Source organism: Alosa pseudoharengus, unplaced genomic scaffold (assembly GCF_046254945.1).
Source record: "Alosa pseudoharengus isolate Yale_2024_CS ecotype anadromous, Long Island Sound unplaced genomic scaffold, YU_APseudo_1.1 YU_APseudo_1.1_scf_9, whole genome shotgun sequence".
NCBI classification, from domain to species: Eukaryota; Metazoa; Chordata; class Actinopteri; order Clupeiformes; family Clupeidae; genus Alosa; species Alosa pseudoharengus.
Genome location: NW_027468881.1, coordinates 29,011,695 through 29,029,279, shown reverse-complemented (window position 1 = coordinate 29,029,279; position 17,585 = coordinate 29,011,695). Strand labels below are relative to the sequence as shown.

Sequence of the window (17,585 nt, the reverse complement as noted above, 5' to 3'; positions counted from 1 at the left end):
ATGTCCAGATGGCGGGTGGTCCCCAACAAATCCCCGAAGGTCTGCCATAGGCCTACACATCACCTTTAGTTGAGTTGGCCATGTTTGATCGAGTTTTACATTGAGTGAAAAGTTATTTAAAATCTTGGTCATTAATCACAGATGATACACAGAAAGCTCATCGTGTTTGGTCGTCTTCAGAGTGGTATTAAAACCAAGCTGCTTCTTCTGCATCGAAACATCTGCAACAAGTCTGTAAACAAACCATTATTTTTTTAAGATTTTTCTATTTTCCTTGTAAATAGTTTTTTTCTTCTTTTTGTTGATGTTGTTGTTGTTGTTGATGTTTGTACATTTGTTGGATTTCGAATACAGAGTCTCATCTCATTGTGTCACACGCTGTAGATCTCAGCGCCGGATCGAGCGCAGTCCTTAACACTTGGATTCCCTGACGTCTTTTTGGTTTTTGCCCTTCTCCTTCTTGCCGATGCTCTCGCTCTCGTCCAGCTTTTCCTTCTCCGGTTTGGTCACGCTGTCATACGAGGGCAGGGAGGCAGTGGAGGGCGTGCCCTCTTTTTTCTCTTGATTGGTCCCACCGTTCTCCAGCTTGTTGATCCCGAGGATGCGCTTGCAGACAAATCCGCGGCGCAAGAGGTGGGCGCGGTAGGCGCGCTGGATGATGGAGGCGGACATGAGCTCCTGCTTGCGGCGCAGCGTCGTGGTGATGGGCTCGAACGAGATCTTGGAGGGGTTGGCAGCGATGAAGCGCTCCTCCATCTGCTGCCGCATCATGTCCAGGTCGCCGCTGTCGCCCAGCACGCGCTTAGTGAAAGCGAAGAGGATGTCCAGGCAGTGGATGCGGTCGCCGCTCACCATCGGCAGATCCATGGCGATAAGCTCAATCGTGTTGGGCTTGGGCACGCGCAGCGGGTGCTCGAGCGTGTCGGCAAAGTCGCCCAGCTTGGCAAAGGTGATGAACTGAGAGGCAGTGGGGTCGAACTTCTCCCAGATCTCGTAGAAGGACTCAAAGTCGTCCTCGCAGAGCGGATCGGCACTCTCCTCCGTGGCCACGCTGAAGTTCTCCAGGATGATGGCGATGTACATGTTCACCACGATGAGGAAGGACACAATGATGTACATCACGAAGAAGAAGATGCCCACCGAAGGGTTCCCGCAATCGCCCTTCACTGTGGTGCCCGGGTTCTCCTTGAGGGGGTCACAGTCGGGCGGATAGTTCAAGATGGGCGCCAGGAGACCATCCCACCCAGCCGAGGTTGTGATCATGAACAGGCAAATCATGGAGTTGCCAAAGGTCTCAAAATTGTACATGTCATCTATTCCCACCTCTCGCTTGACATAGGCAAAGTTGGACATGCCAAAGATGGAGAAGATAAACATGACCAGAAACAGCAACAGGCCAATGTTGAACAGGGCTGGCAGTGACATCATCAGGGCAAACAGTAAAGTTCGGATGCCCTTGGCCCCTTTAATCAGTCGCAAGATGCGACCAATTCGAGCCAGACGGATTACCCTGAACAACGTTGGAGACACAAAGTACTTCTCGATCAGGTCAGCCAAGAACATGCCTGAAAAAAATGAGAAAAACAAAAATGTTTAAGCCATTTCAGAATGCAATTTCTACAGCTCTTTTCCATTTAACCGATATTAGATCCTTGCCCCCTTTTCTGTTGATAGATCTTACATGGCTCCTTCTGCCACTTTATACTAACTTAAATGTCTTCAATTACATGTGTCTTATGTGGATGAATTCCACAGAACCAGTAACTGCCTACAGATGTGAAAAGTAAAAACTCAGTTGAAGACCAGATGCATCTCCCTTGGTTTTTCAGAACTTCCCTCGCTCACTTACCTACGATGGAAAGAATGACCACAACACAGTCAAAGATGTTCCAGCCATTGGTGAAATAGTAATGTCGCAGGGCTGTGAGCTTGAGGACAAACTCTGATGTGAAGAGCACAATGAAGATGAAGTTGACCCAGTAAAGGATGTTCTCGGTCTCATCGGACTGGTCGTCTGTCTCCACCATCATGGTGACCATGTTGAGGCAGATCAGGATCATGATGGAAATGTCAAACACTTGCTGAGTTACAAAATCAAACACCATCCCTTGAATCTTATTCTGTAGAGAACGGGAGAAGAACATGGTAAGAACATGGCATTATCAACATTACCAGTGCACATGATTATGGTCTTGCTCTGAGATGTCAGTGGTACCTGTGGTCTGGGAATAGGCTTCTGGGGTTTCTTTGAGCCCAACTTTTTCATGGCGTTGTAGTATTTTTTCTGCTCTTCTGTCATGAAGATATCCTGACCCCCAAAGTATAGAGACAAGCAATAGTTTGGTTACAATCCAGAAAACATTTCACAATGCTGCACAATCACGACATTCCGTTTGAGGTTATCAGAAAAGTCTAAGTGTAACAGCAATATTAGTGTAACCCGTCTGGTCATTATAAATGGACAATGGACTGCATTTATATAGCTCTTTTCTAATCCTTTGCGTACTCAAAGTGCTTCCCAATATCATGCTTCACATTAACACATTCACACACACACACACACACACCGATGGCAGAGGCTGCCATGCAAGGTGCTAACCTGCACATCAGGCACAATTTGGGGTACAGTTTCTCGCTCAAGAACACTTCAACAGGGTCAGGAGGAGCCAGGCTTGAACCAGCAACTTACTGGTTGCCTGATAACTTCTCTATCTCATGAGCTTCTAAAATTCAATTTAGAGACATAAAGAGCCTTATCTTTTTCTTCTGTTGATTGAAGTTGTCGATGATGACACCAATGAAGAGGTTGAGGGTGAAGAAGGAACCGAAGATGATGAAGATAACAAAGTAGATGTACATGTAGATGTTGTCCTCATATAGTGGCTGATCTTCCACCTGGGTGAAGTTTGACAAATGCAGATCAAAAGCAAATCGTAGACGATAATGAGAATCCTCAGAGGCATCCCAGACACATCGCTGTTTTAATACTGACACTGACAAACATAGGATACCTATGGTCTAGATCAGTATCTTAGTGAAAATGTACAAACATGTACTGCTAATTGTATTTAAAGTAACTCTGCACTCCTCAGAGTTCTCACCCTTCTTGAGTCCACAGCAGCATACATGATATCCATCCAGCCCTTGAATGTAGCCTGGGACACAGCAGGTTTTACATTATCAGACATGTTATTAACATGTTATTTTTAGAACATAGTTATGGCATAGTAATGTGATTATCATTCATATGGCCAACCTTCCGAAGACTTGGAGCCTAATAGAGGGATATACAATGACAAAATGTGATGAAAACATGAAAATGTCCGGAGGTCAGAAGAGTATGCTAACCACTTGGAGCAGGGCCAAGTAGCCGGCGCCCACGTTGTCAAAGTTGATCTTCACGTTCTTCCAGCGCACCTCCGAGTAGTTGGCGTTGATGAAGGCAAAGCACTCTGTTTTGTTGTTGACCACGTCCAGCTCAAAGAGCTGCTCGGACGTCTGGTTGAAACAGTAGTAGTACTTGCCCGCAAACAGGTTGACGCCCATGATACTGAAAATCAGCCAAAAGATGAGGCACACCAGCAACACATTCATGATGGAGGGAATGGCACCCACCAAGGCGTTGACTACCACCTAAACCAGAGGAGAGACAGGGCAGAGGCCAGTGAGGTCCTGCCTTGAAGCATCCCACCGTATACAATCACACATACACACCCACTCAGTGCAACTGTATACCTGTATGACTCCTCACTAGTCCCTGCCATTCTACTCTTCATGGAATATGAAGTGGGAAAAATAACTAGGCAACGCCATGCTCTGAAAACGTTTTTTGGTTTGTTTATGTACAATTTTGCTATGTGTTATTTTACTATATGGTATCGAATGAATAATTAAAGCTGATGGGCCGTAGTGTAGAAATGTAAGTGCACTATGAATACTGTAGTTGTGTGAGATTAAATATGAAACAGTTGTGCATATTGTGAGTTGTCAGAGAGCACATATACGACCGTTTGTTGTTGAGCAGTTCCTCTCATTGCTAATAATGTTGATCAAGCAGGTATACAGCATACACTCCACATTGTCATTCACATCAATTTAACCTAACAATCCTCCCCACTTCCCTCAAACCCCCACTAATGAGCACACACACTCCCCTCAACAGTACAATGGAAAGCTATCGGGGACATCGGGGACATTAGTAATGGATCCCAACCCCAATCCCTTGGCCCTTTACATGGTCACCCCTGAACCCCCCACCCCACCCCACTCCTCACTTCCCTTCCCTCCCCCTGTGTTAAGATCCCATCGTCCACTGCTTAGCATCGAGCTCAGCGCCTAGTTGTCCGCTCACTAAGAGTGTCGGACAGGCCCACCAGCAGCTCTCAGGCAGACAGCTGGACATGCATGCCTTTCACAGACTCGTGGAGCCATATTCCCTCCTTCAGACAGACGCACACAGAGCAAGCCGCTCTGGAGCAGCGTTCTCTTGGCATGGGCACTGGCTAGGCACAGTTTGGCGTGCTACTGAATCAGACAGAGTTACAGTATTGACTAAGCCTAGGTCACATAGACTGACTATTTGTTCATGTTCATTGTCTATATTTTTACAGTAAACTGAGTTAAAGGACAACGTCAGTCTAAGAACAACCTAAGGTCTATTTTGGATGAGTGTAAACCTTCATTGGGGACCAAACAACATTAATCAGAGTAGTTAACATTGACTATGCATTTACAACAAAATATCATATAGCGATAGCCTTGGGGGCAAGCTCGCTATGTCAAAGTAAATTGCTACTTTAAGCCACTGACAATGCTCAAAATATCATTACACTTCTGTGATACTGTGGAGAGGGTAACTTTAACTTGTTAAGTGTACAGAAAGGGTATGAAAAAAGGACATTTGTTCTTAGACTGGAGTTGTCCTTTAACTTGACTCACTACAAGGAATTGAAGGATATAATTTGGAGACTATATACAAATATTTCATAAGGGAACCCTTTAGATAGCTCACCCATTGAGCCAAGTGTATTACATGCAAATCAGCAAGCCTTGGCTGAGTACTGAATTGCACCCTTGAAGTAATTACTCTATCTACAGTCACACAGGAGGTGTAATGGCCATATATTCTGCCTTGCAGCAATTGTAAAAATATGCACTATGATAGCGATGATAGAGCAGTGTATTCCCATAGAGGGAAAAGAGCTAATATCTCAAATCCGATAAAAGTGCACTTGCCAAGAGAAGCTGTCTTACTACTTTTTGCACATTGACAATGATCTACATTTGAGAGACTGAACAGACAAATGCTAAAGATGTAGACTCAAAGAGAGGGAAAATGGCTGTCAAAAGTGCATCCTGTGCATTGGCAATTGAAGAGTACATGCGTATTACATGGCATTGTTGTGCAATCTCAAAAACCGTTAAAATAAGTAAACAAATCGATGTAGAGACACTAACACAGAGAGATCAGAGGATCCTGAACAAAATGTTGGCATATTAAATACACATAAAAGGAGCATGTGTTTGATCTTTTTACCTTTAGGCTACCAAGTAGTTCCACACTGGTGAGAAACCCCTGGATTTTGTTGCTTCAAGTCAGATGTCTTTGTCAAAATGTTTAATTTTTGATTAACTTTTTGTTAATTTTCACCGAAAGTTCCTCAAAATACATGATAATCAACAAAACTAGCAAAGCCACCCCTCTGGTTGTGTGTCTCCTTGTCGATTTATTTATTCATATTTAACTCATTTTCTTTTCCAAGTCAAACAGAATGGCAGACAGTTTGATGAACATAGGCATTAACTAATTCTTCCGTGCTTCCTCTTTTTTCATGACCTCTATTTTCATGGCCAGACCCCTGTAAGTTCAATTCCTCAAAAGGAGATCCTGCTTTATATTTCTGACTATTTCTTACAGATTTAAAACAATCACAACATGTATTTTTAATTGTGTTGCATGCAACAGTGAAGATCAATTACATAAGATCTATGAGTTTCTTTTAGATAGCCTCCAAAAGGATTATGCACAGGGCAATGAATTACAGAAGCATGCTTACATCAGCTAACCAACACTAGCATGCTACACTAGCTATCAATAGCTAAATATTAAAATAATTAGATACTTCTGCATTCTCCTCACCTAGGTACTCTAGGGTGAAAAAAAATAAACTTATACTGAATTGACTGTTACAACATTCAAAATTACCTTCCTATCAGAAAAGACTTCTAGGGCAAACCGAAAAAAAAAAAAAAACTAAAGATACTTCCTGATTAGTAATCTAATCTGATGGCAAATGTCCCAGAGCCCTATCTGATCTGTCATTTTTGGGAACTGGACGATATTCTGGTGGACATCACCCTTGTGGTAAGGTTAGTGTTACAGCACATTATCTGACCCACATGATCTGACCCCCCCCCCCCCTCCTCTGAGGCACTGATCAATCCCTTAGCTCAATAATGCACAACATCGCCTCCTGGCCCCCCTCCTCCAGGAGAGTGAGGCCCCCCCCCCAAGGTCCTGCCTACAGCTACTGTCCTGCCATGACGTGAATACAATAATGCCTTTGGGTGAGCAGGCAACATTTGCACATTTCCTAAGCTTCTGCCTTCAGGCTTTCAGTCCTCTCTTGCGCCGATTAATAATGAAAATGGCCATTTGCTGCGCTGTTCACACGCAGCTGGTCTACTGTGGTTTGGACAGAACACCGAGTTCACTTCTGGAGATTAGAGCCAGCCCTTTTGTTTTGCCAATCAGCTGGGAGTAAGTGGCCAAAATGTAGAAGCAATCTTTCCAGCAGAAGCTTAGCAAATATCTTCCCCCGACATCCACAGTGATGTGCGAGGGGTGGTGGTTTCAGTTGCTTATTAATCTTTATTGAGTTCCTTGTGCAGATCCTGGACAAGCAAGAGAGAGTGCAGTGTGGCTCCAGCAGGTTGGCCCAGCAGCGCTGGTAGGGCCAGCGCAGAGCCAAATGGGCTGAAGAGGACAGTGGTGAGATGGAGGGAGAGAGGAGGGTGAGGAAGAGGAAGGAAGGAGAGGGGGAAGGAAGGGGAAGGGGTGGGGGTGCTGCACTGAGCTGCAGATGTGGGTTAGGGGGGCTGGGGGAGGAGTGGAGAGACAGGGTTGGGTGGGTCGGTGGGTGAATGAAGGAGAGAAGCTCAAACTAGAAGACAAGGCAACCAGTCCACGAGAAGAAGAAAAAGAGGTGGGGGGGGGGGGGGGGGGGCTGGAGGTGACAACAACCAGGCGCAACCGCTAACAACCACCAGGGGGCTGGGAGAGATGGGACTGGGCAGAGATGGGGCTGGGGAGGGGTCAGCTTGCTAAGAAAGCCAAAGAGCTCGAGACAAATTTGCTTTCAAATGTCCAGCCAAGACGGCTGACTTATCTCTCTAAAAATAGAAAGGAGGGGAAAAGAGAGTAGAGAACGGCTGCTGAGCCACAGAGTATGAAAAGACAGCTACGTCAGAGACTTGTCAGCCTTCCTCAGCATAGAAGCTGTCAGCTTCGGGAAGTGAAAGGGGAGTCATCTCCGGTAAAGGTTGATGACGTAGGACAGTCACCCGCATGAATGACTAAGGCAAACAAGCCTCTACCCAAATCTCGAATCCCTTCCAAATTCTTTCTAGAATGATTCTCCAATAGTGTCACACAAAAAAATAGAAGAAGGTACAGAGAAGCTGGTTTCCAGTCATCTTGCCCTGTGTTTGGTGTGAGTCTAGCAAGAGGTTTGGGGTGGGGGTGGGGTGCAGAAGAGAGGTGTGATGGTGTGTTTTTGCCGCTGGTTGTTCTCTTTGAGGGGATGCATTGGGGGGAGGGGGAATGAGCACGGGAAGGGGTGGGGGTCAAATGGAGGGAAGGGGGCTCTCGATTAAAAGCAGAGGTTGCGAATCAGGCCAAATGAGCAGCCAATCGCAGGCCAGATGCTCCATGGAAATGGCAAGGGAATCGCATGGTGCTGAGTGGGATTTTTGACATTCACTACTCCATTTGTCCTCAATGAGTTTACTTTTCTCTTCAAGTTCTTTATCCAATTACTCATGTCCAATTCACTTTTCATGTGATGAGGCAGCTTTTCACATGTACAGATTTCTTTTTTAGCCATATATTATATGCAGTGGTATCCACTGGTAACTAGATTCACCAGTCACCTTAATATTTTCTCTGGAAATCTGGGAAATGCTTTTGCCTTTGGTACAGTAGCCTAGCTATGTGTACCATTTTTGGAGCTGCATCATGACTTATATTGATTTGACTTGTGAAATATGCAGAGATTTATATTTGGTGCATACTATATATATAATTAAATGAGTGATATCTCGTCTCAGGTTTTGCTGTTTTTAAAAAAATCCCCCAGGGTGAATAGAAATATATATGGATATATATTTTTTGTGGTTTTGTTTTTCTTTTGCTGTTCTCTTGATCAGTTCTAGCATGCTTAAACTGTTCAATGGGCATGCAGAAGGACCAGCTGCTTTAGCTTAGGATCTTACCCTCATCCCTTCAAAACGTGACAAGGCTCTGAGGGGCCTGAGGGCCCTTAGTGTCCTGAGTGATTTAATGGGCCCTAGATCGGAGTACCCCAGGGCATTAGCTATAAGGCTGACTATAGACACCTACACAGAAACAGAGAAGCAAAAGAGGTTCCAGACTGTTAGACGGGGAAAAGGACACTCTCTTGGGGAAGAGAGGGCCCTAGAATTGGCGCAACTGTTGGATTACACACACACACACACACACACATACTCTCACACGCACGCATATACACACACAAAGATTTTATTTTCTGTGTACAGTATATACATATATAAGATAGCATTTATATATGTATATAGCTATATCCCAGGAGAGAAAGAAGCATGTTTAGTATGGGTTACGGGAGCATAGAGGTTGGAGACGTAGCAGGATACCACCCCCCCCCCCCCCACCTCAGGGTTAAACTTCTCTGTTATTTGAGAGGCTGTGGGGGAAAGGGGGGGGGAGTTCCTGGCGATTCCTTGGTGTGCCTGTGAAGAGACCGGTAGTTGAGACAGTGTGAGAGAAAGTAAAGGTGAAGAGAGAGGAGAGCAGCATAAGACTCACACAAGATGGGGAAGGTAGACTGACAAAAGCGCGTCACGTGGCAAGTTTCAGGGTGCAAAAACCCAGGAAAGGGGGCAGAAGGGGTGGGTAGGGAGGGATTAAAAGGTACACAGTACGGTTTCCCTGCAGACGTTGATTAAACCCCAACAGACCACAAGAACCTTACCCTGGCCCTTCTAACATTTTCTCTCCATGTCGCTCTCGGCTGAAGCATAAAATCCCATTTAATTTTTAGAAAGACAAACTAATGGCACCTATGGAAAAGAATACAGGTGAACATGTACATGTATGCCATGTGACCAATAACAACCAATCATTGTGTTTTTCATCATAATCAAATGTAAGTGTCACAATAACACAGCAACATTACAGTACAGATTGGGGGAGTGGAAGGGAAGGTGATCGGCTAGTCACTTGTACTGGACGGCACTGAAAGGACAGAATCACATCAGAGGACCTCGAGCCCTGCTCAGTCCCACAGCACTAGCCCACAATTAAGAGGGCACACCCACAATGAACAGCCACAGCCAGAATCTAGCAAAGGACTAAAACATATAGAAGAAATTGATTCAAGAATAAGTATTAGTAAAATAGATGGGGAAAACAGTGTGGAAGAGTATAGTGTAAAACTACTAAATTTGTAATATTTATGGCAAGTTGGATGGGGGCCACTTTTTAAAGAATAGGTGCTGTGTTTAATAGTAATAGTTGTAGTTTGTCATAGAATGGGACCTGTCTGGCCAATGGGACTGAGAGCAGGGCTTTAGGTCCTTACTGCACACAGGGATATAAAACAGATCTGAACACACCTTCAACCAGCCACTGACAGACTCAGTAAAATACACCGGCAAAGTAGTACACAACACCCAAAGCAGACCAACTCACAGAGGGGGGAGTCTACGGAAGGCGAAAGTTTTATGGTGATGGAATCACTATCCAAACGATGGCATTTGAGTCTTTGGCCATTTGGATGCAAATTCTGCCAAAAGTCACAGTGCAAAATGATGTAACATTTTTATTTTTAATTTTTATTTGTGTCCATTATAAAATTAGTTTGAATAATAATATATAATAATATTAATATACGTATTGAAAATTTGTCAATAGGCTTCAAATGAAGTCAAATTGAAAGAAGTTAAATGTGGGCAGGGGGGCAGAGAGTGTTAAAATGGACTATAAAATGCATCCTCTGAGACTCTGTCTCTTGATCCAAAACTTGAATCTGAGCCCAGCTGGGTTTGTGCCAAAAAGCTCAAATCCTCGGCCACTCTCCCCCAGGAGATGGGGGGGGGGGGGGGGAGTGTGAATAAAGCTTTCACCTCGCTCTACAGTCACACTTCTGTGGGGATATGGTCACCTTCAGCCTGAGTCTGAGGGCCTGGCCCAGAGTGAGCCGGCCCGCCGTGGACGCCTCAGTGCGGCCCCCCTTCACTCACCGCTCACCGCCCGCGCTCACAGCTCTGCAAGGTAAGGTTCAATGACTATGGGTGGCGGTGATCTGAATGAGGACAACAAAAACAGAAAAGCAAAGAACAGAAATTCAACTCCCGCCCACCTCCCACGAACCAAACAGAAGGAACACAGAAAGCGAAAATGTGCATGAAAGCAACTGTGATGCAAAAGCCAAACACACATTCCCACTCATACACACTGTGCTGTTGTCTTCTCTAAGATAAACTGACTGAGGGGGCTCATCTCTCGCCTGAGGTAACATAGTGGGGACATTTCATTAGTACATGCTAGGATCTCAGAGCTATCTTTTTGACTATTCCCAATAGCCTCAGATGAGCATATAGTGAGCCAGGACAGATTAACTTGGTTCACAGATTACCGTAACTATGTGTACTGTCATAATTGTTGTACTGAAGGTCTTCAACAACGATCTTTTTGCATATCTGAGATATCTCACACTATTCTCACACTATTCCTTAGTCTTGGTCAATAAAACTAACATTTTGCTCTGTTGTTTTGCTGTTTTAAAGAGCCTCTGTACACCCTAGCTAAAGTTTCATAACATCCCTTCACAGTAGATGTGCTCTGCCATAGGAATCAACCATCAGCACTCACTCACTGAGCAAACACACAGAGCAGAATCAAAAGGAGGCAAAAAATGACAATGAGAGAATCAGAAATATAAACCATGTGAAGAATGTGACACAAACACACATACACATCACTGGACCGACAGCAACATGGATCCACGCACACACACACAGACAGACATCGACATTAGTGATGCATGCTGGTCTATGATGGCGGCCCCTATTCCCTAAGCCCCTCCTGATTGGACACTGTAAGAGGCGTGACGACACGGGACAGCAGAAGCCACAGGCCACATACGGGACACACAGGAGCTAGCGCTCCCGAGAGAGAGAGAGAGAGAGAGAGAGAGAGAGAGAGAGAGAGAGAGGGAGAGAGAAAGATATAGAGGGAGACAGAGAGGGAGAGGGATAGAGAGGGAGAGAGTGTGAAAGACAGAGAGAGGGAGAGAGATGAAGAGGGAGAGAGAATGAGAAACAGAGAGAGAAAGAGGGAGAGATAAAGTGAGAGAGAATGAAAAGACAGAGAGAGAGAGGAAGGGAGAGAGAGTGAGAGTGAGAGAGAGAGAGAGAGAGAGAGAGACAACCACGGGACAGAGAAGAGTGCAGTACAGGGAGGAGAGAGAGGCGATGCCAGGACCACAACTCACCGTCCGCCGCCCATGTCCTCAACATCACAACACCTCCGCTCTCACACCTCACACACTCCGGAGGTAAGAGCAGGTGTCACACTTTTAAAGGAAGAGCCGGGGCTGGGGGGGGGAAGAGTTCGGGTGGGGGGGTCGGGGCGCGGGGAGAGGAGGTTTCACACGGTTCCAAACACATACACAGTGCAAATTGCAGCTTGGGAAATGTAGTTTGTACCCCCTCCTCAACTAATCCCCACAGTGTTAGTCTAGCATTAACTAAAGGCACCACAGTGCAGGACTGCATATCCCAGAAGTCCTCGGGCTCTGCCAGCAGGTCAGGAGCAGGGCTACTGGGGGAAGTCGTTTTCGAACATGTCTTAGAATGTAAGATGTATTTATAGCTCACATTCAATTCTAAGAATGTGAGAAAATAAATCATCTATATTAGGTTTTCAAAACCCAGTGAAGAGAGAAGTTGCAAATAAATGGCCTGTATGTAAGTAAGTATTAGGCCAGGGGGAGATTAGAGATCATACTGACTTCTTCATGGATAAATATTGTAATACTGACATTAATGGTAAATTGTAAATGACAGCGTGTACAGTAAACATTAGCAGGAGTGTAAGTGTGTGTGTGTGTGTTAGAATCAGTGTGTCTGTTCAGCATGTCAGTGTGTGTGGAGATCTGCCTCCTCTCTCGACATGCGTCTCAGCTCTGCAGCATGTGTAGGGTTCAGCTGAAAGTCAGTTAGCTCAGGGACAAGGTCAAAGCACACACACGTACTGTACACATACACCACGTACACACATGTACACACAACAGCAGTAGTCAAATCTCTCCAATAACGAGGCTGTCGCCATCAAAACGTTTTCCCACAAGGGAGCCACACTCATGAAACATTGCTCTGGGTCCCTCACGGGGAAGCTGACTTCCAAGCATTTGCTTCAGCACCCAACCCCCCCCCCCTTGAGTATCCCTTGATGTGATCAATTAATCATATTCTTTTACTTTTAATAGGGGGAAACTACTCTTAGTTTATACAGAGGGTATTTTGATATGGGGCTACAAGCAGCACTCTGCTCTGTAATAATGACTCTACTAAAGCAAGGACACTTGGAAGCTCGCTCACAGTGAGGGTAGAGAATGAGAACCAGTTTGACATAGACAAGGCATCATACATACATCTTACATACAGTACATACATACTTCATGTCATACACACCAAGTAAGACAGGTCAGAACACCAGCACAAGTAAACACATGTTCCTCAGGGGCTGAGCATTGCTTGAATTGTATGGAGTATCAATAAGCCGTGTTATTGATAGAAAGGTTCTAGAGTGTGCTGCCATTTTACAGTTGCAGCACCACTGGCATCACATTGGAGTCTGTGGCCGGGGTCAGTGACTAAAATAGCAAAGTGGGCATGTATTTAAAGCATACAGTATCCTTTGCTGGACACACAATTCCTTGCTGGTCACAGAACAGTGGGCCATGAAGAATCTGGAGGTGACTGTTTAGCAGAGGAATTCTGTGTCTGTCATTCAAGCAGCTCAGTATTTTTTTCTTCAACGTGAACATTAATACGGAGATTGTCTCACGGTAGTGCAAGGGTGAGGGGTGGTTATTTCAGGAGAGGACATTTAGACTCAGGGGAGCATTCTTCAAATGGTTCAACTCCCATTTCCATTAGAATTGGTGTGCATCAGCTACTGCAGCAGACTATATGGCTTTTTAAAATTGACATCTCTCACCCATGCAAACCTTGATACTATTGCAACATTTTAAACTGTCACTCTTAAACTAACCCAAAACTGTCACACCTTGTTGAGGAGCAAAAAATAAATTATGGGTGGAACTAGTCACAGACTACTGTTAAACAAACCGCGGTCAGGAACCTATAGAATTTGAGTGGAAGTATATGTTCTATAACTCCTTTCCACTTAAACTGACATCTGAGAGACTCAATTTGATGTGTCTGCTATTTCTAAAAAGCATTCAGAAACATTAAAAATGATCAGTCATCATAAGGCCAAAAATGTTAAAATAAGTAGAATATAAATGCCATGCTTTTTATTAAAAATTGAAATGAAAATATGTCTTGGAAAATAGCTACACTGATGTTCTAAAAGCAAACTTGTGGTGGCTGCATTCCATAGCTAAGATAGATGCCTAGTGCCTGGGCTAAAATAAAACTGTTTACAATGAACCCAATTCTTCAACAAGGTGTACAGGAGGGTTTTGCTGCTGTCCAAATCATGTCTGTAGACAGAGAGAAAATGGACAGGTTGACTTACATCTACGATGAAGAAGTCCAGCCAGCACCAAGCGTTGGTGAAATACTTGACAAACCCATAGGCCACCCACTTGAGCAGCATCTCCAGGATGAAGATGTAGGTGAACACTCTGTCGGCGTACTCTAGGACGACACGGATGGTCTTCCTCTGCTCAATGTACACATCCTCAAAGGCCTAAGGAACAAAAACAAGTCATCACACACAGGCCACGTGGATGCATCTTCAAATTCTGAAGTAAGAGGCACACCTTCTAATGAATAAACCAATAAGACAGCACATGGTGGATAATACAGAAGGGAGAACTATCTTAATACTATCTATACAACTATATCAAACCTACATTAAATAAGGCAAATAAATCCTTCTCCTCAGACAAATATAGAAATATAAAGACATGTAGATAACAGACAGATTGCAAGATAAAAAGAGACACATTTTCAGTTCATGACAGTTTATGCATTGTGTCATCACATCTTTAAGATACCATATACTCCAGGCTCCCTCTTTGCTGCACCAGAAATAGACTCCCCCTCTATTCCGTTTGATAAATGGTACAGCCCATTAATCACGTCACCCAGAACTGCTGTTCAGGCTCCCACTCTCAGCCATCCATAATGAGTAAGATGACTGCACCGCTATCAGCCAATCAGACAGCCCGTCCTCCAACCCCCCCCCCCCCCGCTCCCATTTAGCCTCTACCGTGCATGCACACACACACACACACACACACACACAAAATGACCCATTCAGCAGTGGGCTGATGCATACTCCAGTTTATTGTGGACAGACTGATAATGACTAATTCAGACAGCATGGAGGAAACCATTTGGCTGGGACAGCGTACCATGCTACCCAATACATCAGAGAGTTAAACGAGTGAGAGAGAGTGAGAGAGAGAGAGAGAGAGAGAGAAGAGAAATTAGATCTGAGAGGCTATATGTGTGTTTTGTTTTAAAGCAGTGTTGTTGAGGACACAATAATTTACACTGGCCACAGGGCTTTTGTAAAACTCTTTAACAGAAGTTACTGGATTATATTTTTAGAATTATATTCGGAATTATACTTTTAAACTGCACCATCACTCTGTGACCAGTGGCTAGGTGTATGTATTCATGAAAGGGAACTCACCAGTGCTCCACTGCTAAGCAAGATCATGAAGATGATGAGGGTCTCAAACCAGTTGTGCTCCACAATGAGATAGCAGGTCTTCCTCAGGAACCACCAGTACTTGCCCCAGCCCTCAGTGATGGGCACATCACAGCACTTGTAACGGGCGATGCAACCTACCAAAGACAACACATTTTTTAGTCCCAAAACCCCAACCGGTCATCATTAATAATTTAAGAGTTTGGTGATTAAAACGATAATAAATAAATGCCATATGTACTCTATACACAGAAGGCTTTTGACCTGGCTCATTTATTTCCAGTGTGTTGTAGTCGCCGCAATATTGCTAATGTAATAAGTGTCTACATGGACCCAGTTGGGCACCTAGTGAATCAATGTTCGGAGGTCTGTTAAATCTACTGTATATAATCACCGGCAAAGTATATAATGACCGCTGTCAATGGCAACAGGTTTTGGTCTTCTGATTAATGTCTTTCACATCAATCCGCAAGAAGTCCGTTCACTTATTGCAATGGAATTTCATTGAAAGTGGAAGTCAGCTAGTAATACGTTGCCATGCAACACCTGAAACTGTCAAGTTCTATCTGTGTGGCGAACTATTTATTTTGTCAGCAGAAGCCACGAAACGGTAGCAAAATCATTTTTAAAGACCCATTGTGTTAAAGGAAAATTCCGGTATTTAGCACTTTGAGTCCCTTTTCTGGTTTGTTTTGGATGAACTAGAGTGGTGGACAATTTTGACGATTGGTCCTGTCTCGACCTGTGGACCTCGTTACTGTTCCAAAACAAGTAGCGTAGCGAAATACAGTTTCTGTCATGTTTTATTTGGCATTTTGTAAAATCCCATTGATTTCTGTTGGAAGACTTATTGCACGTTGATACTGCGCCACCGCCTATGCTTCAGGTTCAAATATTGAGCGGTTGTGAGGTGTCTGAATAAATAGTTCTACAATAGCAAATAAGACGGCTGGAAATCATACATTGCGCTGATATATTTGCTTTTAATAATCAACGAACACCACTAACCACTCGGTGAGTTGCACAGTTTTGAAAACAAACGTTAAGGGTTGTTTTAGGACATGTTTGAGTAGCCTACAGTATGCCTGTTGGCAGCCACTCTGAGTAGTCAAAGGCGATTCAAAACGAGTCAGAAAAGTCGAGACAGGACCAATCGTCAAATTTTCGGTGTCCACCACTCGAGTTCATCCAAAACAAACCAGAAAAGGGACTCAAAGTGCTAAATACCGGAATTTTCCTTTAAGTTTCTTTTCTTATTTTGGCAAGTAGCCGTATAATAAGCGGGATAATGCATTGTCCGCCGATAATTATCAGAAAATAAGTCCCCTCAGGTCGAAGCAAAACCCCTCCGCTGCGCGTCGAAGTTCTGTTCTCCCTGTCGGGACTTATTTTCTGATAATTACCAGCGGACAATACATTATCCCTTACTTATTATTGGGCAAACAAGATATTCATTGTCGGAGTGAACATGTAAGGAGCAGAATATTACAGAAGATGCTGTCACTAACACTGCACCGGAAATAAGGGAGAAAAAGAGCCGTCTGTGCATAGAGTGGATTACTGCACTGAGACTGTGGCCACTGATGGTCCCAGGGTCCAAAAGAGCCTTAATGGAGCCTCCCATGCAGACAGACGCTCAGACACTCTAGGGGTCAACAGTGCAACTGCTTCCCTCTGATAAGCCTGGGAGTCTGTGGTGTGTAACGGACTGCAGGTGAAGAGCTCTGTACCTTCTGTCCAGCAGGCGTCCGGCTCCACGTACTCCTCCACGACCTCCGCCACCACCACGTCCTCCACATCTGGCTTAATGTCGATGGTGCTGCCCTCTGACGAGCTGGTGTCCTCCAGCTGTGCAGGCACAGACAGAAGGCATTACAGGAGCAGGCCTACACTAGAGAAAGCTCTCAGCAGAATAGGGGCTCCACAAGAGTTGCTTTAAAAAAGTCATTTAGTAGAGATCAGAGTACAGACATCCCACTTCAATTTTCATGTCAACTCATTGCTATTCAATCCAAAAAAGTCATCAATCAGGATGCTAACATAACTAGTTCAACAACACTAACATTTCTAGTTGGATAAACCCCTAGATGTACTCCGTAAATGACAAAATGACAAAATGGAATCATTTAAAAGAGATGTCTTAAAATGTCTTAAGAACTTAGATCATAACAGATGATGTAACTGTATTGATTACATAGCCATCCTCAGTGAACAATTGCTAGCCATCTTCTTGGCAAGTGTAATAAGTTCATAAATAATATCACTGGAGGACGGCAGTGACCTTGTTGTAATTACACCTGCCGCCGGCTCTCACACAGCGGCTCTATGGTAATCCACAGGTAATGGATGGCTGAGTAGAAGCACACAGGGTCCTCCCTGCACTCATACTGGCCCT

At 44.4% G+C, this 17,585-nt stretch overlaps 1 protein-coding gene across 6 annotated transcripts in view; it reads right to left on the bottom strand.

Moving 5' to 3' along the window:
• Positions 1–411: 411 nt before the first annotated feature.
• The window catches only part of scn8aa (sodium channel, voltage gated, type VIII, alpha subunit a), a 51,305-nt gene continuing 34,131 nt past the window's right edge, over positions 412–17,585 (bottom strand). For 4 of the 6 annotated variants that reach the window (XM_076277051.1, XM_076277048.1, XM_076277049.1 and 1 more), the window contains exons 17-26: positions 16,921–17,038; positions 15,173–15,327; positions 14,045–14,218; positions 8,494–8,616; positions 3,349–3,633; positions 3,102–3,155; positions 2,758–2,895; positions 2,216–2,320; positions 1,850–2,120; positions 412–1,565 (exon numbers count right to left, since the gene is read on the bottom strand). In XM_076277051.1, the coding sequence (XP_076133166.1) occupies positions 412–1,565; positions 1,850–2,120; positions 2,216–2,320; positions 2,758–2,895; positions 3,102–3,155; positions 3,349–3,633; positions 8,494–8,616; positions 14,045–14,218; positions 15,173–15,327; positions 16,921–17,038 (2,577 nt within the window). The remainder of the gene's footprint in view (positions 1,566–1,849; positions 2,121–2,215; positions 2,321–2,757; positions 2,896–3,101; positions 3,156–3,348; positions 3,634–8,493; positions 8,617–14,044; positions 14,219–15,172; positions 15,328–16,920; positions 17,039–17,585) is intronic. The other 2 variants (XM_076277047.1, XM_076277046.1) reach the window with 1 other exon arrangement.